The sequence below is a fragment of the Trachemys scripta genome, chromosome 14 (genome assembly GCF_013100865.1).
Source record: "Trachemys scripta elegans isolate TJP31775 chromosome 14, CAS_Tse_1.0, whole genome shotgun sequence".
In the NCBI taxonomy this organism is placed as follows: domain Eukaryota; kingdom Metazoa; phylum Chordata; order Testudines; family Emydidae; genus Trachemys; species Trachemys scripta.
This window is the reverse complement of record NC_048311.1, coordinates 18345073-18372461: the sequence shown is the minus strand read 5'-3', so window position 1 is coordinate 18372461 and position 27389 is coordinate 18345073. Positions and strand designations below refer to the sequence as shown.

Sequence of the window (27389 nt, the reverse complement as noted above, 5' to 3'; positions counted from 1 at the left end):
CAAGGCCCAGTGCATTTTATCTCCTTACTGCTGGGCTTCGCGCATCCCTGTCGATTCTCTGCACAATACTACACAGGGCCAGGTTTTCCAAATGGGAGCTGCTGTGTGCTGATAGTTCTGACTTTACTAATGCCAAAACAATGTAACACAAACACCTATCTGTGTAACACGTACCTGTCAGGTGTCTGCCAGGGAGAAGGCCAGTACTCTGGAAACTGAACCGGACCTTAGGGGGAGATTCTGGACAGAGAGGAGCTGGGATGAGAGGCTGCTTGTGTTGTGAGCCAGTCAGACCCATGCTTCCCTTTCTCTCCAAGGCCACGGTGCTCTCTCTGATGCCAGGCTACTGTTCCTTGACTCCCAGCTGCATTAGACACCATTATAATTAATTGCCCTTGGTATATCAGCTCCTAAGAACAATAATAAAACCCAACCTGGGTCAGTAGTGCCTGAAAGTCATTATGATCTGATAGTTGTTTGGTGGGATGAATTGCTGGGCTTGGTCCAACTTCTCTTGGATAGATTCCCATGTTGTGAAAAACGCCATCACAGTTGGTACTCATTCACTCCCACACTGGCTGTCTCTGCAGAGAAGCCAAGGATTGAATGGGCCATGGGGACAGCGCTATCCCCTCCTCTGGAGTTAGTCCCAGTGGCTCAGGGCCCATGCACATTGGTGGGATGCTGTGGGGTGGGGAAGCTGATGCTGCCCTTGTCTGCGCAGTGTATAACTATGTAATGAACACCTGCTGGGGGAGGTTAACCTGGTGCATTGCACCAGCACAACAGTCACTTTAAGAAATGATTATGCACAGATTGTGCTAGTGTATCCCACACACCTCCTGGGTGTGGTGTACTGTACCATCTAGTGGCACCGAGACCACTTAGAGAGAGAGAGAAAATGAGTCTATTCTACAGCCTTAGCTAACAACGAGTTGGCTTTTAGCTCCTGCGATAGATGACTAGTTGGCGTTACACTAGATTGTGTCTGGATCTGCTGCACAAGGTGCGTGTAGGATGGCCGGCACACCAGAGATTGAGCTGGGGCACTCCAGAGTTGAAAGCATGACTCTGAAGCTTGAGGCAGGCTGTGTAGTGGGGGGCTGTAACAGACTGTCATCCTCTGTGGACCAAGGGAGATGTGTAGCACCTTAGGATAGGACTTCTCCAGTTGAGACTAGTTGACGGGTTTTCGGTTGGTAGGAGGTCATTGATCAAACTGGAACTGGGGCAAGACAGTAGCGCTTTCACCTCTGCCTTGATGGAAAAAAGTGCCATGGAATTTTATAATGACTCCAAGCAGTGTGGGGTCCAAGGGCTTTCCAACTCAGGCTGTAAAGACACTGGGGCCAGATTCCTAGCTCATGTTAATGTGCATAGCTCCATTGAAGCCAGCAGAGTTGTATCAGTTTACATCCATGGAGGATCTGGCCCAGGGACTGTGTTGTGCTTTTTGCTAAGAGCAGAAATGGCTGGAAAACTCAGCAAAGATGGGTCTGGTTCCATTTCAAGCCGTGATGTACAGGCCCCGGGGGCAGCAATCCTGGAACTGCTGCCACCGTCCGAGTTCAGCGTAGAGGGAACGTTCCTGACATCCACGGTGCTGCATTTAAGCATCTCAGTAGCCCCTGCAACCCTCCTCCTCACAGTTTAACCACAAGCAAAACTAAGAAGGTTGGAGTGAATTCGCTGCGGTCTGACGGAGGAAGTGTCCGAGCTTGGCCAGTGGCTGTTGATTGCCTCTCATGAGAGTATGAGGGTCAGGGATTGTTGGAGCCCCCCTGAGCCGTGTGCGTGGCTGGCAGGCCAAATGGACAGCAGCGATGAGCTGGGGAAGACCTTGCAGGAGACAACTCCCCGGTCTTGCAGGGCTGCCGATTGCATTGTGCCTGTTCCGTGGGGGCTTTTCTGAATGGGAGGCAGCAAAGCAAAGCAAAGCTCCATAGGTACATCCGTCATGCAGGTAATGAATGCGAGCGGGTGAGGAGAGGACTAGGGAGTGAAGGGGACCTGCAGGAGGTGAAAGTTGGCCTCCTGGATGGATGGGGGGAGGAGACACAAAGCGAGGTGCAACAGTGGGAAGGGGACACCTGGCTGGGACATGCAGCCTGCCTTCAAGAGGCCGAGTGAATAGCTGGGTTCCTGATATCAGCCTGAATGGAAGAATGCTCCATCCCAACTCTGACCCGAGATGGCACAGGACAGGCTTGTAACTGCCGGAGAGCTCACCCTCCACCCGGATGACAGACAGCGAGAGCACGCACGGCACACGCCAGCCCTAGGACTGAGACCCAGCCTTGGGTGCAGGACATGAGCCTTCCTCACTGCTCGAGCGGGTGGGGGCTGGAAGTTCAGGCTGCTCAGTGAAGAGGGGCTGCCCCAGAGGTCCCATACTAGGGAAATGGGCCTAGAATGCAAGGGATAGAGGGGGTGGGGAAGGATGAAAACCCTCTGCTCATCCCCCCCCAACCCTTTCATGGCTGTCGTCTCCTTTTGCCTGCTAATGGCTGAGTAGCAGGTTGGACGGGGAGAGCACAGGAGCTGAAATTTGGAGCTGCTCATTGCTACAGCACGTTGGGGACGTGGGGAGCAATCTTCCATCCCTGCTAGGCTCCTCCAGAGGTGGTTCTTTGCAGTCTGGGGGGCAGGGGGCAGGAAATCCCAGGCCACTGAAGTCAAGGGGAGTTTTGCTCCTGTCTTCAATGGGGCCAGGATCTCACTTTTTGCACATGTGAAGTAGCAGTGACACCATCGGGGAGGAGAAAATAATATATGTTCCCTGCAATACCGCATCCTCTCTAACAAGCATCCTTCCCCTCCCCCCCCCCCCCCTGGCCTCCTGGAGCTGATATGAAAAGGGGAGACAATTGAGCTAATTTTCCCCTGCCAACAAACACCAAGCGACAGCTCCTCTCAGGAATGACACGGCTGCCTCAGTTACCTGCAGTGATTGGGGCTCATTCAGTTTCCAGTCTATAATTGTGTGCGTGTGTTGGGGGTGGAGGGTAGGAGAGAGAAGGAAAAAAAGCGAAGTAATAAAGGAGGAGAAAAGCCAACCAGCTCTCCCTGCACAGCGGTAATGAAAACATCCCTCTCTATAAACGTAAGAGTCCATTTGTATTGCTCAGCTTCCTGGCTTTTCTTATTTATATGGAAATATGGAGCGAACATGTGTTAGCGTGGAGATATATCGCTGTAGTCTAATATTAAATACATTTCAATTTAGCCAGCACCGAAAGAGGTGAAGTTATTCGTCGGGAAAACAATGTCGGGAGCTTTTTCTGTGGCTACCCCAATTACAGCGACAGATTTGTAAGCCAGGTGGATGCGTCTGCTGGAGAAGCAGTGATGGTGAGGAGCCCAAAGGTTTGAATAAGTGGGAAACTTTTCTGCTGTCCACCATCACTTGTGCAAGGGTTAGTCTTGTGATGAAAGCACTAGTGACCAGGCTCCAAGGCAAGGCTGTGACTCAAACTCCCCTAGTGGCAAGGTCAGGCAGGGTATGTCTACACTGCAGTCAGAGACTGCGGCAGGTGTAGACAATCCTGAGTTCGCGCTGATCTAGCTTGCTCGAATCACGATAGCAGTGAAGCTGCAGCCGGACGGGTGGGCAAAACCACTCAAGTACCTCCCCAGGGTCCCGGGTGGGTTTGTACAGTCCATGCTGCAGCGGCTTCACTGTTACTGTTATTCAAGTGAGCTAGATCAAAGCTAGCACAGGTTTGTCTACAGGTGCTGCAGTCACACCTCTGATTGCAGTGTAGACATCCCCTTAATCTCTATCTGCCTTGGATCCCCTCTGTAGATCAGGAGTAATAAACCTTTCTTTGTCCCCAATGTCTATTCACTATGTAAACTGTTTGGGGACAGGGGCTGTCTCTTACTATGTGTCTGTCAGTGTCCGGCCCAATGAGGGCCCGATTCTGGCTGGCATGTCTTACTGATACAGTAATAAATAAAATAATAATACCAGTGCCAGCTGGCATTGTCTCCATCTAGAGAGTGTCCTCTCCTCAAACTGCACTGTCACTTTAACTGCTCTCCTGGTCACCCTCCTTTCACATTCCCTGCCACGATGGAGTACATCTCCTTTCCATGTTGGTATTAATTATCCATTCTTTATTGAATGCCTCTAGACAGGCTGGTACCTGCCCCCAAAGATTTTACTCTCAGTGGATAATATACTCTCTTAACTCAATGGAAGTTTTATCCAGGTGTTCAAATGAAGAGCCGGGAAAATTGGTGATACTCTTCGAAGCTCCACCTGTAACTCATGCTCCACCCATTCATGACACCCAAATGTGATGCCATACACAGCAGGTAGAACAGATCTTGATAATATAATTTTCTCTCTTCTTAGCTGTGTGCTTTGATCAACCCTGAAATAATTAAGTGTTGACTGATGTGGGATCATTAGTTTTCAGAATAAACACCCTATTGAGATAAACAGGGTCACCTCACACCTCTTTGAGCTATTGTTTCAGGCTGCATGCATACTCAGGTAGATATCACTTCATTAGTTACACTGGGTTACATTTGAACACAGGAATTTCCTGATGGAATCAGACCAGCCTCCATCTAATCCAGGATCCTGTCTCTGACAATGGACTAATAGTAGATGCTTTAATTGGAAGAGGCAAAAAACCTTGTCTTTGCATTCATTAGGACTAGAGACTTCTTTTAAGAATGAAAGATTATATTCGGGAGCACAACATACAGCCACTGGGGGAAGTACTGGCTCATGGAGCCATTGCAAACTGACCCAGTGTGACAACCTGGGTTTTGCCATTGACTTCAGTGGCAGCACAGTTTGGCACATAACAGCCTAAATATCCCAGTACAAATATAAAGGGCAAGGTCCTTTAATTGGCTGGGTTCCTCCTTCCAGGTGTGGAGCACTGCTAGCTCTCGAGGGAGCAGAATATAGCGCTTGGCTGAATGAAGGCCCATGCTAAAGATGGTGCCAGTTTGTTCTTCTCTGGAAATTTGGGGTGGGATTTTCAACAGCACTCAGTGTGAGTCTATCTCAGCTCCCTGCAAAACCTATGAGGTTTTTATCCTCTGAACTCAATGGGAGCAGAATCAGGCCAAGGCTGAGTGCTTTTGAAAGTCCTGCCCTTCATGTCTGTGGTGAGTTATTGCCAGAAAGGTTCTGAGGGGCCAGGCATAGTATTTCCCCAGTGATGTATCTGCACAGGGCAAGACAGCAGGTACACTGTGCCCAGTGTACCTGGAGGACGAGGCAGTAACAGCAGCAGAGCCATCAATCATCACACAAAGGGAGCAAGAATGAGCCAATGAAGTTATCTGTTTCCATTGGTTGTACTGGAGGGCAGGGCAATGGTGATGGATGGATGGATAGATAGATAGCATGGACAGACAGAGAGGAAGAGAGAGAATATTTCACTTACTCAACACTGCTCATAGCCAGCTTAAGTCTGCTTAATTTGGCCAATTGCAAGGGAACAGACTACTTGCCAATGTATTTCAGTGACTCTCAGCAATAGATTAATGGCACATCCATAGCTGATGTGAAAAGTCAATTTAAATAGCAGGCCCACAAGCTGATTTGCGGGAGTTTACAGGTGCGAATCAATGTTGCTAGTATGCAGGCCCTGCCGCGCAGCTCTTTGTTCAGTTTTGCTGCCTTCCTGCTTTATTGTGCCTGCTAAACAGATCAGTCTTTTCTCAGCATAGTTGTATATAAATATTGATGGCAAATCTCAAAAGGCTTAGGTTGTATAAGCCCTCCCTCTGCACCCCTCCCTTAAGTTTGGATGCTTCTATCCAAAGCTGATGCAGTGTTGTCTAGTGGCTAAAAGAGGGGGCAGGGAGTTAGGGGATTTCTATTGCTAACTCTGTCACTGACAGTTACTTCCCTTCTCTGTGTCTCAGTTTCCCCCTCTGTTACATGGGGTAATGAGGTTCACTGTGCTCTTTGAGATCTTCAGAGGAAAGGCACTCAACTGAGGTGTTCGCAGTGTCCCCTCTGTATGACTTTTGTCCCACTCGAAGGCTGTGGCCGAAGATCTTTCAGTGAGGCTGGGGCATGGATGGTCAGTCTGCATGAGACAGAAGTGGAGGAAGCAAACAAAGAGCATGGTGAGATGATGTATATCAGCCCCCTGATGAGAGTGCACATTCACCATTAGTCCCTGGAGTTGGCAGTTTGAGTCTCTTTAGCTTCCAGTTGCCTGTGGATAACCTAATTAGGAGTGGTGAGCAGGACTGCCTGTTCCCATCTGGGTCTAGTCTGGAGGCTGTGTCCTCTAGTGCATCCCTTGCTACAGTAATACATGCCTTTGTCCCCTCCAGTTCAGGCTAGTGTGATGCACCCTGAATTGGGCTACACTTGACATCCATTTGGAGACTCAGGCTGGTGCAGCATGTGGCCAGTGGCTATCATCTGGCACCAATGCTCCAAGACCTGCCTGGGCTTTTGGTGGATTTTTGAGTGGAGCTTCAGGTGTTGGTGTTTGACCTCCAAAACCCTAAATGACCCAGGACACGCCTGCTTGAATGACCCACCCTCTCCCCATTCCATCCAGCCTTAGCTGTGATCAGCAAGAGGCAGCATTCAAACAGGAGCCCTCTTGGTTTATATGAGAGAGAGCTGCAGGCAGGGCTCTCAGCACTGGAACTGAATCCCATCCTCCGTACAGAACAGCCCCAATGGGCTGACTCCTTGAGGGGACACTGCAAAGCTCACCTGCTGGGATGGGTGCTGGAGGATGGCTGAGATCCGAGAAGGGAGGTTTTGTTTGTTATGTCCTCACTGCCGGGTGCTTTTATTGTTGCTGGGGGTAGGGAGAGAGAATGGGAACGGCCCTGGGTTTGCTGTGGTTATTTATGGGCTGTGGCTTTAATGGATTATTTGTCAGGATGGCCAGAGCCTTTGGCTAGGTGACTTCTTTTGGTCTTTCCAATCTGTTTAAGTCAAAATCAATACAGAAAATAAACAAAGAAGTGCCAATGTTAGGGGGAAAGCACAAAGTAATATTGGATAGCGAGAAACTCCAAGCAAAGCAGAGATGGAGAAAAAAGGGGACTGGTGGGTGAGGGCTCCACTACTGCTGTAAGATGGCAGGTCCCTCTGAAGCATTGGCTCTCTATGAGAGGCAGCGTGGCCCAGTGGTTAGGGCACCAGCCTAGGATTTGGAAAACCTGGGTTCAAGTTCATGTTCCACCCCAGGTTTCCTGTGTGACCTTGATCAAGTCACTGTCTCTGTGTGCCTCAGTTCTGCATCTGTAAAATGGGGTTAATGACACTGCCCTGCCTCCCAGATGAGTGGGGAGGATAACTGCATTAAAGATTGAGAGTGGTTCAATGCTACGGCAATGAAACCTGTGTAGCTACTGAAGATAAGAGCAAAACCAGGTAGCAGAGCAGCGGTAGGACTATGGGGTGATTGAAGTAGGAGCAGAAAATTCCTCCTTTATTTGTGGATCAGCCAGGAAGCATCTGCCCCAGCACAGCCTTGCTCTTGGTACCTGTCCCTGCCTGCAGCAGTGTCCCAGACAGCTGAAGGCTGGGCTTTGGAGCAGAGTTGGGAGCCTGCAGAGTTCGCAGCAGCTGCAGACAGCCCATCACCACAGTCTGCTGGAATGATTGTGCTAAAGGAGAGGATTCAGGTGCCTGTTGTTAGTATCTCCAACACTGCAGAGGCCTGTGCCGTCATGGGCCCAGCAAGCAGCGCATCTCTGCAGCTGACAGCAGGCGAGAGACCAGCAATCAAGGGTGAGTGATGGGAGTTCTCATGGTGGAGATTAAAGAGTGAGGCCCCTGTTGTCTCTGCGTCAAGCCTGCTACAGTCCGGGGTGTTCTCCATTTCCCTTTAAACACAACACTTTGCTGGGGCCGCGACAGCGCGCGTCACTCAGGCAGGATGGATTTCTCTGACTGCCTGTCAAACCGATGTTCAGTCACAGATGTCGCTTTGAGAGGGCTGTCACACTCAGCTCCATGGCTCCCCCTGTGGAGATTTTGCCAGTCATCATCAGGGTGAGGTGTCAAACTCTCCCCTGCACATCTCTGTAGCCATCCCCATCCACTCGGGGTGGCATCTCCCCACATCTCTACTCCCACACTCTCAGGGGATGGCATCCATCCATCTCTATCCTCCCCCACGCACACTTGTGGGATGACACCCCCCCATCTCTATCCTCCCCCCACAAACTCAGGGGATGACACCCCCCATCTCTATCCTCCCACCACAAACTCAGGGGATGGCCTCCCCCCCACCTCTATTCCCTCCCACACACACACACTTGGGAAATGGCATCTCCCCACCATCATGATATGGGCTAGATGTCCCAGTATCAGTGTGGTGGTGGGTTGAAGTTGGTCCTGGTGCATAAACCTGGGCACTCTTCTCCTTTCCAAAGACTTGAGGGAGCTGCTGGGAGACAGGAGTTGGAAAGGAGCTACACATCCGGCACCAAAGGGGATCGAATGGGAAAGCACTCGGGCATATCAGCCTGCTATGCCAGAGGCCTGAACCCTGGCAGGGTCTCTGTGGAGGCAGGCCAAGCTTTCTGTGTTGAAGAGCCAAGTTACTGGCTCTGAGCTGGCTGTGCCTGAGATGGGAGTCGGCAGGGAGGGAACCGCCAGCTGGTGGAACTGGCGCAGCTTGCTGACAGAGCATAGCAGTTGGAGAGCTGCGGAGCATTCTCCCTCCACGCTGACCTGCCTCGTCCCTCAGCCAGAGTTACTGCAGCCAGCCACAAAATTCATGGGCAGGGCCTGAAGGGGACAAAGGGACCGTATCTTAGCTGTGGTGACAGGGGCACTGACAGTTTCCAAACCAAGAGCCTGACTCGTATATCTCTGGGTAAAGCTAGGATGTAAGGAATTGGGAGCACTGGTTCACGTGAGGCAGAGTTCAGGCACGTGCTGTGCGGGCCACCCACGCAGCTCTGCTCATGTCCCTCACTCCTGAGCTGCATTTCTCCAGCTCTGGGCTTCCCCTCACGCCCCACAGCTCTGCTGCTGCCCCTCACTTGTGATTTGCTCACCTTGTGTTATTCCTGGGCTATTTGTATTCACTGTTGTTACGCCCTTCCCCCCCGAGCACTCTTCCCCTCATTAGTAAATCCTACATTTGGGGGGTAAATATAGGATGGCAGTGCCCTTTAAGAAAAAAAAAAACCCAGATTATATTTTGGACTGGAATTAATGCAGTTGGTATTTTCAGCAGACATAAGTAATGTCACGGCATCTCGGAACAAATTCCCTCCTTGTACTGGAGCATTCAGCTGTTACAGGACAGCTAGACTGGAATATGACTTATGTCTGTAAGAGAGTCAACAACCAATCAGCCATGTTATGCGCGTCGGAGAAGTATTGTGTAGCCGTGTTTGAAATGTCAGGGGATGTTTTAGTCCCTTTGAACTGTGCTGGGAAGATAAGGGGCGTAGGTGCTACTCGCTGCCCAACTCCCTCTCAGCGGTGGCTCAGCTTGGTCTCAGCTCTGAGCAGCCAGTATCGACAAAATGGATGTTCACGTAGCTACTTGTCAATAAGGCTTCTTCCAACCAGACTCCACGGGCTGCCTTGTCCAGATGGCTGCAGCCCCACCCCCTCCGCATTTATCTGGGGAGGGTTCGCAGGCCAAAAAGAAAATATGCCCCAGCCTTGTAACCTCACGCGAGGGAGTAACGAAAACCACAGCAGAGTCAGGCCTCTCCCTCTGCCCCTCACTGGAGTTAGCAATGGCTCAGTAGTGAAGCAACACAGGATTTAGGGCCTGATTTTTCAAAGGTGCTGATCCTCCACAGCTCTCATTGGTTCCTCCACTGAGTCAGCGGGGATCCTCCTAACATACGCGCTCTGACAGCAAAACCAGACTAAAGCCTGGTTTCCCTGGGCTACTTCGGGGATAGGGCTCGTAGTCCAGGGGTCCTCCGGCTCCTCGGGTTATGCGGCAGATGGTGGTTCCTCCTCTGGGGGCAGCTCAGTCCCTGGTCCAGGGGCCAACAGCAAGGCAGAGGCATCTGACTCCTTCCCTGGCTCTGGCCCAATTGATCTGGAGGCCTCTTATACTTCCTGCTCTGCCTCTCTGCTTCTGGCACAAGGGTCGGACCCGGCCTGGTTCCACCCTCCCAAGGGGGCAGAGAGTGGTCCCTCCCTCAAGCTCCAAGGGAGGCCATTCCACCTCACTACAGTCCTCTTTAGCAGTCAGGTCTCTGTATTTGACTCAGTGGCACCCTGCCACAGGGAGTTCCATAGGTTTTTGAAAAACAACCCTCAATGGCTACAGTTACCACTGTGGAGCCCACTGCTGCATCCATGGTCACTGTGGCACAGTGCGGCGACAGAACGTGTCCCGCAATGCAGCACAGTGTGAGTGCTTGATTGATGAACTGAGAAAGCTGATGGCAATCTTGAACAGCACACAGGGCTCACTCTGCCACCCTCTTCCACTTCTCGACCCGCTGAGAGACCGAGACCTGCTGTTGGAGACATAACAGGAACTGAAGAACCTACCAATGTTATGTGGGAGGCATGAGTATGATGACACCTGTACTTGTCAGTCTGAGTGCCTAACAGCAGGCCAGAAAACCTGAGAGTGACTTGAGGCTGGGGGAATAAGAGGGGAAGGGGAGTGGCTTAGTCACTGAGCCTGAGGAAAAGTGAGCAGACAGCAGTTTCCCTTCCTCTGTGACAATTGTGGGAATCCTCCACTGTCCCCTCCCTGGCACCCCAAAACTGACTACAGCTTTGGGTTCAAAGGCAAATTTCAAATCAATGCTTGTGGCCCTGCTATATAGCTGGTGCCTTTGGCAGCACGGGGAGATCTGCAAGGAAGGAGTGGGGAATCTATTAGACAAAAGTCCATAATGTAATTAGGAAATGTCAACTTCCCTATTACTATCTCCCTTTGCTCACAGGCTCCTGGTCCATACGCTCTCCCTTGGTCCCTGGCCATGGTGCTGAATGTTGATCAGCCAATGCTTGGCCTAGCCTCAGTGCAGACCGAGGAGACTGGCCCTGCAATGGGCGGGCAGTGCAGGGGTAAGGCATTCTGAGAATTCAGGCAGTTTCCAGGTACCAGTGGCTCATGGGACAAGCAATTAGAAAAGCCAAGGCTGGGATTTTCAAGGATGCTGAAGGGAGTTACACGCCCAGATAATACTGAATTTTCCAATGGGATTTGGACTCTTTTAGGCTCTTTTGAAAGCCCATCTTAAACCCATATGTAATCTTGAAAGAACCGCTCTGTATTAACACAGGTTAGACAGAACATAAGAGTGTCCGACCTCTGCTATTCTACAACAGGAACGATTGCAGTAGGACATGATGCAACTGGGAGTGGAGGAACAGAGAGATACTCATGCTGCTCAGTCAATCGATCACCTCTGGCTTTGGCAACCCACCCAGTCTCCTCATCAGTGTGCTGTAGGCATTGCCATCCTGTCTTCCACTGAGTTTTCTCAGCTACTCTCTGCTTCTACATGGTCTCAGCCATGCTGCCCTTACCTTGCTGTTCTGTTTCTAGATGTTACATAAACTTCCCCACCTTTTTCGGGGCAGTCCAAGGAAGACAAGGGGCTGGCCACCTCTCTGCTATGTCTGTGCCCCTACTGTACACAGGGAGTGAAATTCTCCCTTGTGCAGAGAGACAGCGGTGTCCTACCTAACCCCCATTTCAGAGGTTTAAATGGGACATGAGTAGGCCTTAGTGGGACATCTGCATAGGGGTGCATGTCTCAGAGGCCATTTCAGCACCAGCACATTTCCTCCACAAGATTGTTCTCTTTGATATATTATCCAGTGCTCTGGCCTGTCCAAATTTCAACAACACTGTTAAGATGCCAACACTTTCCTAGGGAAACTATTGTATGTTTCAATACACATGGCACTTAGGACATGGTTGCTTTTTTCCCAATGCCATCCACTTACTTAAGTATACACCCCCTTGAAGCACCATAAACAACGCCCCTCCCTCCATTGCAGTGACTAGCATGTCTCATGAGATACAGTAAATTGTGATTGATTGCAATCATTATTTCATAGCACAGCTATGAAAAACTCTGTTGATTCAGTGATTGCCTTTAAAGAGTGTCTGCCACTTGGGGGAACTGTCAAAAAACTGTCAGACTTTTGCAAACTCCAATTAATCCATTATGCAGTTCTATATGTGTTTTCTTTACCATTGTTGTTGATTAGCAAGGCTAATTAGGAGCTTTCTCCTTTGTATTTAGCGGCGCTGTTTGAATAGTGACAAAAAACCCCAAACCCTGATCAGCTAACATTTGTGTTGAGTTGGGTTTGGATTCCTATGAGTTGTTATTTGTGAAGATTCAGTAACTACTGATGAATTTTCACCGTTCACAGTGATTTTCACCATTGGCGAAAATGTCTACAAACCCCGATCCTTTCACACATTTCAGCACAACTAATTTTTGCCCCAAAGTGTGTAACAGGAAGTGCAGTTTATTTGTTATTCCTTGATTGCTATTTGATTGTTTAGAACATTGCATCCTTCTAGATAGAAAAACAGAAGAAATACCATGTGACTAAGATGACCAATCACCGCACAAATGGCCATGATTGATTATTCACAGTGAATTGTTCACCCACCAATAGGCTGAGGATGGCCATCCAAACTGTATTCAATGAGAGTGAATTTAATTCGCTCCACTGTAGAGGGCCAGCACAAAGTCTATATAAAAGGCTCATTTTGCACCTATTCTAGTGGTGCATAGACCTTGAGCTGGCTCTTCTCCCTGGGATGAATTTCATCCCAACTGCAAAAGGATCTAGTTCCACAGTGAACATTGTTGGATTGACATGTATGACCTGCTCTAATCATTAGGTTGTTCCTCCTGCTTCTTTCAGACTGTGATGCTACAGTTGAGTGTAACGGTGGGAAAGAAAATGCAGGAAAATTGCAGTTATCTTTCGGGGAAATTTGTATATCACCATTGGCTAAACTGTGAGCTGTGGTATGCACCCATGCAGGGGAGCTTGTAAGGTTCTCCCGTACTGTGTGCTCTGCCAGCATCATGGGTCACAGAGTGTAGGGATGAGAAGCCTCTATGTGGGGGCTGGGAGCTCAAGGGGCAGGAGGGAGGAAGCACAGCATTGACTCCCTCCCATACCAGGCACCAGGAAAGATCTCATGCAACTTAACTTCCCTCCTTGGAATAAAGAGGAAACCAAGCCCCAAACTGCGACACAATAGTGTATGAGGCAATTCATTCCCTGCTCTGATTCTGGGGTTGCACAATTCTATGCTGCCCTTTGCACAGGACTTGTGGGTGACTCCACAATGGATCCCTATATAAAGAGATGCGAGGCATTTGCCTGAGGGTGTCTCTTTGGGTATGTCTACACTGCAGCAGGGAGGGTGCTAGCTCTGCTTGGGCAAGTAGGCTAAATATAGCAGCGTGGCCATGCCAGCCTGGGCAGCAGCTCTTGCTAGCCACCCATGTACTGTCTAGCCCAACCCCCTGGGTCCATGTAATTGAGCCACTAACCTGAGCCACCAGCTCTGTGGCCATGGCTGCACACTCGCTTGAGTAGAGCCAGCACGTGTCTATCTCCCCGCGCAGGGAAGCAGGCCCCTAGCTGCAGTGCGGACGTACCCTTTGAGCTACGTTCCTGGCTGGTAAACAAGTTCTGCCTGCTCCAGTTGCGTTGCAGAAATCCCTTTGGTGTTCCTTGATTTGCTCTTCCTTTGTCAGCCCAGCTGAGCATCAGTTCTGCGGGTGGCCAGAACTGTGCTTCAGGTTTAGAGCAAATTAATCCTGGCGCTTGCGTTTTAAGAGAGCGGCTTCAGCACTTTTTTCCCCGCTCTGTTTTTCTTTTTTTAATGAGACACACTTTCCAAGAGCCATAATAACATTGCCAAGAAACGTCCAATATTTCTTGTTATCCTTCTTAAGCTGCTGGTACAAAACCCAAAGAATCAGAGAAGCCTCAGCATGGGGGAGCTTCAAACTTTGCCTGTTAGAGACTCAGGGGAGGGGGATGTGTCCCACCTCAATCCCTCACTTTCTGGCAGGGAAAGTGCTGCAAGATAAGACTATCCAGGGAAGGGTTTTTTGTTTGTTTGTTTGTTTTTAATATCCTCTCCCCTCCCTTTTTTTTAAAGGAGCAAATCTCCCCTCAGTTTCTGACAGTGCAACCTGGGGAACTTTGCTATTGAAAGGTGTCTTGAAATCTCTCAAAAATGTCTGTGAAAGTGGATCATTATAAACCGATTGGGTTAATATAGCTGCTAAATCAGCACTCCAGCTTACAGGAGAATGAGTGGTGGCTAAGACACTAGATAGCGCTTAGAAGGGATAGGTTCAGCCCTCTACTCTGCCACAAGCATCCTATGTGACCTTGGGCAAGTCACTTAATTGTTCTGGTCAGTCTAGAGGAAATGATCATCTTTGCTATTTAGAGTAGAAGCAGTTTGGGTAATGGGCTGCCTTTTCATAGAATACCAGGATTAGAAGGGACCTTAGGAGGTCATCTAGTCCAACCCCCTGCTCAAAACAGGGCCAATCGCCAGACAGATTTTTATCCCAGTTCCCTAAATGGCCCCCTCAGAGATTGAGCTCACAACCCTGGGTTTAGTAGCTTTACCGCAAAGCTAACTATCCCTTTTAGTTAGCATAGTGGGGCTGGGGTCTCTAAGTGTTCCTAAAATAACAATAAATACAATACATTTACTTCTTCCTGCTGGAATTGGTAGCCAGGGGCTGGATTTAGGCTAACAGTGGCATAGAAATGGAAAGCACCCTCGTTCCTCTCCTGGATAAACCACAGCCACCCTACCCATTCAAGCAGAGGTAGAAAGTGTGTAGTGAGGTGTCCTACACCATCCTGTCCAAACAGTCTGCTCTGGCCTCATTCAAAGGGGCTGATCTGAAGCTCACTTTATCCTCCTCACTAAGCAGCTGTTGTCTACCGGGAAAATTCTGGCAGACTGCAGAGCCCAATGAAATCAAGTGTGTGAAGGGAGAGAGGAGGCTAAAACTTAGCTGCAAGTTGATTTGATTTTCATAGGCGTTCTCATCAAATATTCTACCTGCCAGAGGGTATTATTCTCACTGCCCAGGACCTGGGAACTCATCCAGGTTTTGGCTTATACAATTATAATCCATACACAGAGACGGCATCTGCAAACAGTGGCTGCCCCCTGGCCCTGCAGTCTTGCCACCCCCTTGCAGTTGGAGATGTGTGTGTTTGTCATGTAGGGAACTGTCTGTTGCTCACTTGCTCTCTTTAATCTGTTGCTCATGCCAATGCCGTTCCCAGAAGCACTTTCTAAAGCCGGTGGAGCTTTCCGAACTGATGTTTCAATCCTAGTGGATAAGCCTCTCGACATCTCTCCTGAAGATGCCAGTCTGCTAGGAGTTGCGCTTGCAGAAATGGCCAGTCACACCCCAACACAGGGGAGGGCGACTGGGTCTCTGATGGTGGAAGAGGTGGGTTGGGGAGCAAAACAGCTGCTTTCCTCACAGGTGGTTTATATAGCAGGTCACTAGTGTGACCCAGTAGCCTAATGGATAAGACATCAGCTGCCAGAGTTGGGGATTGTGGGTTCAAGTCCCATCTGGGTTGTGCTGATCACATGTTTGGGGGTTGGACTAGATCAGTAGCTCTCAAACTTTTGTACTGGTGACCCCTTTCGCATAGCAAGCCTCTGAATGTGACCCCCCCTTATAAATTAAAAACACTTTTTATATATTTAACACCATTATAAATGCTGGAGGCAAAGCAGGGTTTGGGGTGGAGGATGACAGCTTGCGACCCCCCATGTAATAACCTCACAACCCCCTGAGGGGTCCCAACCCCCAGTTTGAGAACCCCTGGACTAGATGACCTCCTGAGGTCCCTTTCAACCCTGATATTGTATGATTAAGCATGCAGGGTGCTGTACAATAGAAAGGGAGACTCAGTCCCTTGCCCTGAGGAATGTATCACCTAAACAACCTGGATGATTCATCTTAGTCACACAGGAGAGTTACTGTCAGATGGCAAGAGCTTTGGGTGAGCCCTGTGAAGACAGATTCTCTAAAGAGCTCAGCTCCAGTGTGCACCCAACCATGCTGAGCACATTGGGAAACCTGGCCACCTATTTTGGTGCCTAAATGTAAGTGCAACTCACTGGAAAATCCAGTCCCATAATAGCTCCGTGCTTCAGTTTCCCATCTGCAAAACAGGTCTAATACTGACCCACCTCAGCGGGGTGGGGGAAGAGGAAGAATGAAGAGAAGAAAATCTTTAATGTTCCCGAGGCGTTCAGACTAAGGTGATGAGTTAGAGGCATAGAAAAACCCATCAATAAATGTAATATGCAAATAGGTGCAACATTGGTCAGATCTCCAGACTGGGCAGATATATGTACTTATCTAATGGTATTTTCCTTCCCTTCCTGTCCTCTTCACTTTGCCGTATCAGGGCTGACTTTTTGTGTAGTTCTCCTTCAAAGTTGCCCCCCAGGAAGAGCAAAGGGACCAGCTGGGTTTGTTCTTCCTTTGGGAAGGAGGTTGCATTACAGCCATTTCCTTTAACATACTTAAAAATACCTCTCTCCTGCCCCCCAGCTTCACCTCCTTGTTTAAGGACTTTAAATAGCGATTTGCCTCTACTGGTGACGGACTCTTTTTGTGTCTCTTGTCTTTGTAGGGGGACAGCTCTGCTGCTCTGCCTCGGCCTTGCAAGCAGCCATTTAGATTTCAAATGAACTGCAATGCTAACTGAGGCCCTCTAATTAAACAAACACAATCAAGTCATAAAACAGGGCGACAGCCCAGCTCCGAGTGGCAGCCACAGTGAATCATCCAGGCTGTCTAGCTATTGCATTTTCAAGCTGTATTCCCCTCTGAGAAATCCCGCTCAGCTGAGGTTTTACCCCCCCCCTTCCTCCCCCAGAGACGCGTAAAAGTGTGGTGGCTGCAATCCATCTTCGTCTCCACTGGCTGCTATTAGGAGCGACCATCCCTGCTTTTACGTCTACATTTACCTGTCTCCCACCTTGAGCTATTCCACTGTGTCCTAAATTCCTGCCCTCACCAGTACAGCCACGAAACAGGGCTTCTCCCAAATGTTTTATGTGGTAAAGAAAATTAACCTTCTTCACTCCAGCCCGTGTCCTCTCCTTTGTGATTTGTGCCCGTGACCTTGGGCCTGTGCAGCGTGTGCGGGAGGAAGCAATCAGGGATAGCTCCTCTCTGATGTGGGAAGCTGGTTTTTGGAAGCCTGACCGGCCACTGTTGGTTAAAGCATCGCAAAGCACCCAGCTGGAACGCCCTTCACCAAAATGCAGTCCAATTATTAAGGCTCACATTTTGCAAACGTGCCCCTTCACGCTGAGTGCCCAGCTTGAGACACATAGCCAGGCCTGTTTTTTAAAAGGGTCGAGTGTTTGCAGCTGTAACTGAAGTCGGTGGGTGTGGTAGGCCCTCAGCAGCTCTGCAAACGAGCCTAGGAAGCTCTTCAAAGCTCTGACCCTGCTCCGAACTCCACCTGGGCAGACTCCAGCCCCCCCATGGAGCTCTCTGCAAAATCCGGGTGGAATTCAGGCATTTAATTAATGCTATGCATTTTGTCTCTAGGCAATTCTAGGTGGTTAATAATTCATGGCTTGTGATGAACCCAATACCTCAGCACTGACTAGCCACTGTGAAAATAAGCAGTACAACTGCATACAGGTGTTAGAACAAAGGCCAAATACTCGCCTATTATTTCAGCTGTTCCCCATGGCCATAAACTCCCTTTCCCATATATGAACATATAGCAAGACAATCAATCAAAGAGGCTCAACAAATGTATCCTATTTACGGCCCCAACAGATGTATTCTATATACCCCTAAAAGGGAATTTAAAAATTCCATAGGTCAGCAGAATGTATGCACGTTAAGTCATTTGTTACTGGGTATAAAAAGGCTTGCTCTACGCTTGTAAGGTGTGCTCCTCCCTCTGGCATGAGTCGAGGGGGACACCCGCTCAGCTGACTGATCAATAAAGAACTTGAAGCCGTCTTCTAGACTCCCGTGCCTCCTTGGGGTAATTGGGCAGCTCCAGGGGGAAACGAGCCCATTTGGCTAACACAGGTGTGTGCATAAGCATGACAGGTTACATGAATCCATGTGACACTGAACTTGCAGTTCACAGATTCTAAGGCCAGAAGGGAGCACTGTGATTATCTAGCCTGACTTCCTGCAGAGTAGGGACCATAGGATTTCCATGAATGAATTCCTGTTTGAACTAGACCAGAAGCATCCGATCTTTATTTTAAAATTGCCTGTGAGAGAGAAGCCACCACAGCCCTGGGAAATTATTCCAGTGGTTAATTATCCTCACTGAGAAAAATCTGTGTCTTATTTCCAGTCTGGTGATCTATTTTGCTCCCCCCAAAATGTGTCTTTTGTGCAATCATATTTTTGCCCATGCAAATATTTTGCAGATGCAACTTAGGTTCTGCTGTTTGCAAACGTAGCCATGTGGGTACACTTTCAGAGCTGCAGGAAGCCTGAGACTTGTCACACCCACTGATTTCAACAGAAGAGGTACCGCTGCATTCTCACATAATTAATGCATTGAACATTTAGGGTGAGGAGGCTGGGTTGAACCCCCATGAGAGAGGAATTATTTTTCTGAGTTACTTGTTTGCTTTTTCTAGATCTGATTTTTTTTTAAAATGCTATCATAAAATGTGTGTCAATGCACAAAATCTCAGTCAAAGGTAGGTGACCCGTCTCGGGGCTGAGTATCAGGGCTCAGTAACAGTTTTACAATGGCTGCTGAGGGTTATCTTGTAAATCCCCCTTAAGGACTTTTTACAATGTCATGTACTCACTAGGCTGTTTTGGAGCAAGCATTTTATCAAGTGGATCTGTGGAGGTTTCATTCAGTACAGATTACTGTCTACAGCCTGCTGACGGATGGCTCTTTCACAGTTATTATCTGTTGTATCAATATGACTCTCTAAAGAGTGTTGATGTTTGGAAAAATGACTTATAAATGCCCTCTTCTTAGTCCTGATCATTGACTTTCAAATCTGTCTGCATCACATGACAGAGGAATGGGGGAAGGGCAAAACTATGTCAGCAAATAGAACATTATATGGGATTATATTAGTATGTCCTGCAACGTGGGTGGCAGGGGAGAAGTGGAGTTTATAAACCAATGAAAGGTCTGGGGACAAACCAAGGTCTGGGGGAGCAACTGCCCCCTTTTCCCATAGCAAATGATGCCCCTGCAACATCCTAGTGTGTATGATCATGTCCATCTACTAATTAGCCCCAGTAAGCCTGCTGCTTACTCACTGCTAGAAGAGTTCTCCTTAACCTCAGGTGGTAGAGGCAGGTGATCTTGTGGCTGATGCACGAGTCAGAAGAAAGCATAGGGAAGGTCTTTACAACATTGGAGCAGCTATGGCAAGTTCCCAGCTTCCCCCAGGGTGAGGCCTAACATGCATATACGTGCCTATCATTTGACTATAAAATTGAGCACATAGATGCAGGCTGGGCTTTGTCCCCCCCTTGATAAACGGAATTTGCTTGTTGTTTGACCTTACCAGCAGTAAAGGCTGCCTTGGTTAGCTATGTTCTTTCCCTATGGTTAAAGAGAGCGAGCTGCTGCAGGGCGTACCCTGGCCCTTGGCCTGCACGTTGGTCGCCCCTCCTGTAGGCAGCCTGACACCATTGCTCTTCCTCACCCGGACAGGCTCTGCAGGGCTGGCAGTGCTGATGTGCTATTGTCAGTAATATGAGTGCATGTGAGACATGACAGGCACAAGGCATGTGCAGTAGACACCAAGGGGTGATTTTTGTAGGGGAGGAGGGGGGGGGAGGAGAGAAGTCTGAGCAATACTGAAGCCCAGATGCCAACCAAAATCCCAGCTCAGAAGATCCCCCCTCCCACAGCCTGGAGTTCTGGGGTGTTCAAAATCTAGATCCCAGGGTTGCATCTCAAAGGGACAAGATGTGCATAACTTAAATATCCATCCGTGATGCCCAGTGTACTTCTGATGTGCCCAGCATCCTCTGTTAGCCTCCTGCTGCTTCGTAAATGAAACATGTGGTACCTTTTAAAGCGTGCACAGGTGTGGAATTGAGGAGATAAGCTGAACAGGATTAGTTAGGGTTGTTTGGGTGTTGTTGTTTTTTAACTAGCCTGGAGTGAACTGAAGTGAGATGAAATAGGAACTTATTCCCCTTCCACTGGCTCCATAATAGGGACTGCAGGTCACTAAAAGGGGAGAGGACAAGGCTGGAAATAAGGAGTTTTGGCCCCTTGCCTGGTGGATGTAGGAAAAAAAGATCCTATTTGTTCTGCCCCTTTCTACAAGAAGAAGGGAGCACTAGTGAAGTTATAGGAGGCAGTATGGTTAAAAGGGATAAAAGGAAATGCCTAAGAAATCGGTGGAATTCACCAGTGGAACTCACTGCTGCAGGGTACTAGTGAGGAAATAACATGGTGATATGTTTTTTTAAAGAGCTAGACATATATAGACTCTGCAGTCCCAAGGGCTGCCAATCCCATTAGCTGAACTCTAGCTGGGTTTAGGAAGAAATTCTCCCCTATACAATAACATAGCATTGCTCACTGAGGTGACATTGGAATGGGGCTGGTTTTGGAGGGAAGGGTTATGGCTTCCTTTAGAGCTTCCAAGACAGATTGCTGTTGAGCTGGATGGACGATTGGGGCAAAATTTTCAAAACACCTAAGTGACTTAGAACCCTAAGTTCCACATCTTGAATACTGTGTGCAGATGTGATCGCCCCACCTCAAAAAAGATATATTGGAATTGGAAAAGGTTCAGAAAAGGGCAACACAAATGATTAGGGGTATGGAAAGGCTGCCGTATGAGGAGAAATTAATAAGACTGGGATTTTTCAGCTTGGAAAAGAAATAACTAAGGGGGGGATATGTTAGAGGTCTATAAAATCATGACTGGTGTGAGAAAGTAAATAAGGAAGTGTTATTTACTTCTTCTCATAACACAAGAGTGAGGGGCCACCAAATGAAATTAATAGGCTGCAGGTTTAAAACCAACAAAAGGAAGTATTTTTTTCATACAATGTATAGTCGACCTGTGGAACTCCTTGCCAGCGGATGTTCTGAAGGCCAAGACTATAACAGGGTTCAAAAAAGAACTAGATAAATTCATAGAGGATAGGTCCATCAATGGCTATTAGCCAGGATGGGCAGGCATGTGTCCCTAGCCTCTGTTTGCCAGAAGCTGGGAATGGGCGACAGGGAATGGGTCACTTGATGATTACCTGTTCTGTTCATTCCCTCTGGGGCACCTGGCATTGGCCACTGTTGGAAGACAGGATGCTGGGCTAGATGGACCTTTGGTCTGACCCAGTATGACTGTTCTTAAATTCATGTTCAGAAGTGACTTAGGAGCCTAAGTCCATTGGATTTGAATTGGACACTGGATCCTAAGGGCCAGATGTTTAAAGGTACTTGGGTGCCTAAAGATGCAGATAGGCACCTAGCAGGATGCTCAAAAATGCCTAGGCAAGGTAGGCCCCTAACTCCCATTGGACCCACTGGGGAACTTCTCTTGGAAGTTAGGCATCTAACCTGCTTAGGCATTTTAAAAAATCCTACTAGATGCCTGCATGCCTCTTTGGGTCCCTAAATCCCTTTGTGAATCTGGCCACAAGTCACTTTTGAAAATGGCAGCTGGGTTCCTAATTCACTTAGGTTCTTGTGAAAATTTTACCCTTGGTCTGTTTTTGTTTGCCAAAATATACTTCAAACCATTCCAGAGTAGGAGCGATAGCAATCAGTCATAAACATCCCCACAGAACTTGCCTCAAGGAGACACCAGCTGGCTGCCCCGGGTGCACCTGATTCTGTGAGGTGCCGATACCTCCTGGGACTCACTGATGTCAATACTGTACTAAGCGAAGCACGAGGCAATCTCTAGGTGTTTACCAAGGGCTGCATGGTGGAATGCTCCATCCTGGGTGACCCAACTGGGCCTGTGTTCTGAGTGGGGTTTTGCCAAGTCAAAATTCCAGTCAGCTACATGGAAGAGGCAGATGCATTTCCGTATAGAGACTGGCGCACCTGAGCAAAGCAGGACCTGAGTTCCAGCCCCCTCCATCCCTGCCCTCCACACGTCTGCTTGATTATTCTAGGAAGCAGCATCTCTTGGTGACATGAGCAAAGACAGCCCATTAGGTCAAGCTGTGTCCTGCCTTTGCAACATGAATACACGGCCTCTAGACTGAGACCAGCAAACTCATTGTACTTGTGACCAAATTACATTTGAATCCAGGTTTATATTTATAAAACTCCATAGCCCTTCAGTGCTCACTAGTGAAATAGCACCGGGATGGTACAGATCAGGAGACCTGATATCTGACTGCTGAGGTGCATTCCTAGTGTTGTAACCCAGGGCTGCAATAGCCAGGAATGCTGTGGACCAGGATTAAGGTACGCTGGCAGGGCTGTGGGTGGAGAGCCTCAGAATGGAAGAGCAGGTGGTAGGGGGATGCAGTCATGACTGGCAGAGCTTTGGGTCCCAGACTAGGAATAGCAGGGGTTGCTGTGGGCCAGGATTGAGATGCATGGGCAGGGATGTTTAGGGAAGCTTTTACGTCATCATCTCACCCGCTCCCTGGCCCAGGCGAGTGCTGATAATCCATCACTTTCACGGTCGCTGAGCCGCTCCTTCCCATCTTGACAAAACAAATGACTGTGTCCACCTGAGGGCCAAGCCCTGCTCTAGCCTCTCTCTTGCTCTTTGTGTGACTGCAGTGATGGGCGCGCTGGAGTCCAGAGGGGTGCTGCGGAAGATGAGCGACATGCTGGAGATGATGGTGAAGAGGATGGACGTACTAGCCAGGCTGGAGAATAGCACTGACTTCCGGAAAGGGGAGGAGGCACGTTTTCCTCCGGACAGGTCAGTGGCAGCGGGAATGAAGCCGGCTGGGATCAGGGAACCCCTTCCTCCAAACCCACCTGGCTCCGTTTACAAGAGAGGAGCTCATTGATCCCACACTGAAAGGTCTGATCCCAGCGAGATGCTGGTGCCCTCCAATGCCATTACTGTCCGTGAGAGCTGGGCATGCTCAGTACTTCGCAGGATCCAGACAATGAGAGCTTAGGGGATGCTGCTGCTACTAGCCGGGTTGCTGTTCTTTTGTGGCGGCTCAGCACATCCCCAGTAAAAGCATGTTCCCCGCCTGAGTCTCTCGAACTGGAATAATTTCTCAGGTGCAGAGCTACTGCTGCCAGAATGTAGCCACACGAACCAGACATTACCACTACCTGGTGCTGGACGAATGTAGCCTCTTGATTCAATGGGTGCACTATAGTAAACTGCCGAAGGGGCACTGTCCTCCGTATCAGCACCCTCTCCCCCATCTCTGCAGCCCTAATCCCAGCCTGGTGTGGAGAGGGGTTCCCGGGGAGTTCTGGGCTGCAAAGCAAGCCCACCCCACACTCCCCTGCTCAGGGCAACTCCTGTCCCATGGGGCTGCGCTCAACTCCCCACACCAGGCATTGCGGCCTGGTGTATGGGCTTGCAGCACCACCCAAGTTTGGCCCAGCCATCCCTCTGTCATGACAGAGGGGCAGCCAGGCCAAACCTGAGTGGCGCGGTGAGCTCATGTGCCAGCTTGCAATGCCTGGAGCAGGAAGCCAGGCCTGTGGGACAGGAGCTGCCACAGCAGGGTGAATGCAGGGTGGGCTCGATTTCCAATCCCCTTCTCCTAGGGCCTCCCCACTGCACTGGGCCAGGAGAAGCGTATGTGTGCCTGGTTTTGCACCCTTGGTTTCGTGCTTTTTGTGGGTGCCATTGAATCCATGCTAAAGCCACTCCTGCATGGGGTCAGGAGCAGCAGGCAGGGCTGCTGTGAGCAGCAGTGGCAGAGCCCATGGGAAACTGTTAGAACTCTGTGTCTGTCTGTCTGTCAATTTGGGATTCCATTAAACTGTTGTGAATTTTATGAAAACATTTCTCTCCTCCTGCCCTTTATTTAAACCAGAGCTGAACCCAAAACAGACTCCCTGTCTATGATACTTATATGGCTCTCGTCACTGTAGTATCTGAGTGCATTTAATGCCTTCATCCTCACAACAATCCTATTAAGTAGGGCAATAGGAAGGATGGCCCAGAATTAGGGGGCTAGTTTAGGACTTGAGAGACCTGTGTTCAATTCTGTGCTCTGCCACAGACTTCCTGTGTGACATTGGGCACATCACTTAGCCTCCCTGTGTCTGAGTTCCCCACATGTACCATGGGGATAATAGCACGACTGTGTATCACAGGGGTGCTGTGAGGATAAGTCCATAAAAGGGCCATATAAATTAGGTACTGTTATCCCCCTCTTACAACTGAGGCTAGGTCTACACTACCCTCCTGAATCGGCAGTAGAAATCGACTTCTCGGGGATCGATTTATCGCGTCCCATTGGGACGCGACAATCGATCCCTGAATCGGCGCTCTTACTCCACCAGCGGAGGTGGGAGTAAGCGCCGTCGACGGGAAGCCGCAGAGGTCGATTTTGCCGCCGTACTCACAGCGGGGTAAGTCGGCTGCGATACGTCGAATTCAGCTACGCTATTCACGTAGCTGAATTTGCGTATCTTAAATCGACTCCCCCTTGTAGTGTAGATGTACCCTGAGATGCAAAGAGGCTAAGTGACTTGGCCAAGGTCACCTAGTAAACCTGTAGCAAAGTAAGGAATTGAACCCAGTTCTCCAAAGTCCTAAACTAGCACCCTGTCCACTGGGCCATTCTTCCCCCTCCTAGAGGGGAACACCTCCAGATCCCAGCTTTGTGAATCAGGTGCCCCCCTCTAATTTAAACTAACATTTTAAAAGAAAGAATGTAACATTCTTAAATAGGTCACCCTTGATATTAAACTTTCATTTAAGAAGGATTGATAGATGTTACAAGCAACCTCCAGATGCGAGTAGCATGTGTTACAGAACATTATAAGCACGTTGATAGAAGATATTATAAATAGCTATAAGCCAGGATTATAAGCCACCTGTCAATCGGTTGGACTCTGTAACAACGTCTAATTGTTGAACAGTCATTTCTTAAAACATCTATTCGTTATTTACTATCCCTTTCAAAAGTGGGAGCTCTCCAGGGCAGAGACTGCCTCTTATGATGTGTTTGTACAGCGCCTAGCACAGCGGGGTTCTGATCTTCACTGGGCCTTTAGGCATTTGCGATAATATGAATAATCATGACCATATGCTCACAGAGAGGCTGCTGAGCCATGGAAAGGGGAGGGGTAGGGATGAGAAGGAGAGAAAGAAAGAGAGGAGACAGGAAATCAGAAAACATTTGAATCCCTGCCTGTAATACAGCTCCCTGTAGGCCATTTTAGCAAGCTAAGCCTCTGATTATCAGCAGCTACATGGAGTTTAAATCCATGGTGCCCACTCACCCTCCCTCACCATTATCTTATTTTCCCCACCTACAGTGGAAACAGGGAGCTATCTCTCCTCGCTCTTTCCTGGCCTTTCCCCTCCCAGGGAGATACGCACACAGAGCTCACAACACAATGGTTAAAAGCTTATTGAGACTAGAAAGGGGAAGGAGGCCCATAAGAGCCTGGTGCTTGGCTCCATTCCAGTTCCCTAGTCCAGCCCTGCTCTTAAATAAGACTCAGGCCATGTTCCCACTTAATGTGTCTGCTGACTTCTTTGAAGTTAAGCTTTGATTAAGTTAGCAGCAAATAACTGAGTGGCAGAGTATTATGAAGATTGCAGGTTTGCTCAGATTTTTTTCCTCCCTCTTCCTTCTCTGCTTTGCCTGGACGCTGTTGCCTCTGGGTTAAAAGTCTCTCTGGCTTTTCCTCTCTCTCCCTTCCTGCCGCCTTCTGGGTTTCAAGGAAGAGAGGCAGGAAGTAACCCTTTGAGTAATGGCAGTAATCAGCCATGACCAATGGAGCCCATCAAATCCCAATGACACACTGATACCTTTCAACTGTTCTTTTCATTACAATCCCACTAGCTTAAATGTTACTAAAAACAGATCTATCTGGATCTACAGATATAGATAGAGAGATGAGCATGTGTGGGGATATTGATAGAGAAAGAGAGAAAACATACACACATTTACAACATGTCTATATAATACATTTCTATCACCACACGTCTGTATAACACATTTATTTCTGTCACCCTGGAATCAACCACTGGCACTATGGAATCAATTGCATTTTTTTTTTTTTTTGCACCTTTGACCAGTTCATCAAAACGGCCTTCTAACCTCTCCTCTCCAGGAATACACCTATAATCCAAATGAGAAAATTAGTCATAATGGCAGCAGTATTACAGTAATTTCCAAGAGGTCTCAACCAAGCTCGAAAAGCAGTTGTATTGGCACTGTACAAACCCATAGTTAGACAGTCCCAGCCCTGAAGAAATTACAATCTAAATAGGCAGTAGAGATACTGGATTATTATCGCTGTTTTACAGAGAGTTGAAGGACTCAAGGCCACACCGGGAGTCTGTGGTGGTCAGAAATTGAACCTAGATCACCTGAGTCCCTGCCCAGAGCCTTGTCCACAAGACCATCCTTCTGTAGTTTCAACCTCTATCCGCAACCCAAAGGAGGATCAAATAAAATGTAGAGACTGACATTTATTCTAGTCTGAGGTCCACGGCTGGTACCATTCACCCTTGGAACAAAAATGGGTTTTAAATGAAATAGACGCACACTGCCAGGACTAGCAACACTTGCTACATCCCACTGCAGAGCTGGCATTCCCAGCTCCCCAGTGATACATATGCTGCATCCATTTTCACACTGACAGCTCGAGAGATGCCATCAGACCTTCCAAGTGTGACATGATGATTTACTCGAAAGACATTTCACATCATTTTGAAAGGCTTTCAACATTTATTAATACTAATTTTTTCTGTCACTCCAAGGCCTGCAGAAATGGTGATTAAAGCAACCTGAACTTCCACGTTTAAGAAAGAGCACTCATAAAAACGTTAGACATCTAAAGAGATGTCTGAGGCTACATCTACACTACACCCCATTTGCGGTGGTGTGCAGGGTATGTGTAGCTACATGCCGCAGTGAAAAGCAGGCTGCGTCCACGCTCTGGTGTGTAGCTCCATGGGTCAGTGAAAGGCTCTGGCAGGGAGGAGGCAGTGGGGAAAGGCTTCAGCAGCTCCCAGAGCCTTTCACTGCAATAAGAACAAGCCCTGGCAGGGGGAAGGCAGTGGGAAAAGGCTCAGCTGGAGCCTTTGCCCACTGCTGTCCCCTGCCAGAGCCTTTCCCCACTGCTGGAATCTTTCTCCGTGCAGAGGGAAGGTTCCAGCAGCAGGGAGGCAGTGGGACACGACTGTGCTAAAAATAGCAGCATAGCGAGAAGGTACGGCTTAGACCAGTAGAGAGCTGTGGAGGGTATGTCCTCAGTGCATACCCAAACCCTTCAAGCATAT

At 48.8% G+C, this 27389-nt stretch overlaps 1 protein-coding gene across 2 annotated transcripts in view; it reads left to right on the top strand.

Moving 5' to 3' along the window:
* Positions 1-27389, top strand: part of MGAT5B (alpha-1,6-mannosylglycoprotein 6-beta-N-acetylglucosaminyltransferase B) — a 172827-nt gene that overhangs the window by 38217 nt on the left and 107221 nt on the right. For both annotated transcript variants that reach the window (XM_034790490.1, XM_034790489.1), the window contains exon 3: positions 22727-22871. In XM_034790490.1, coding sequence (XP_034646381.1) covers positions 22727-22871 — 145 coding nt within the window. The remainder of the gene's footprint in view (positions 1-22726; positions 22872-27389) is intronic.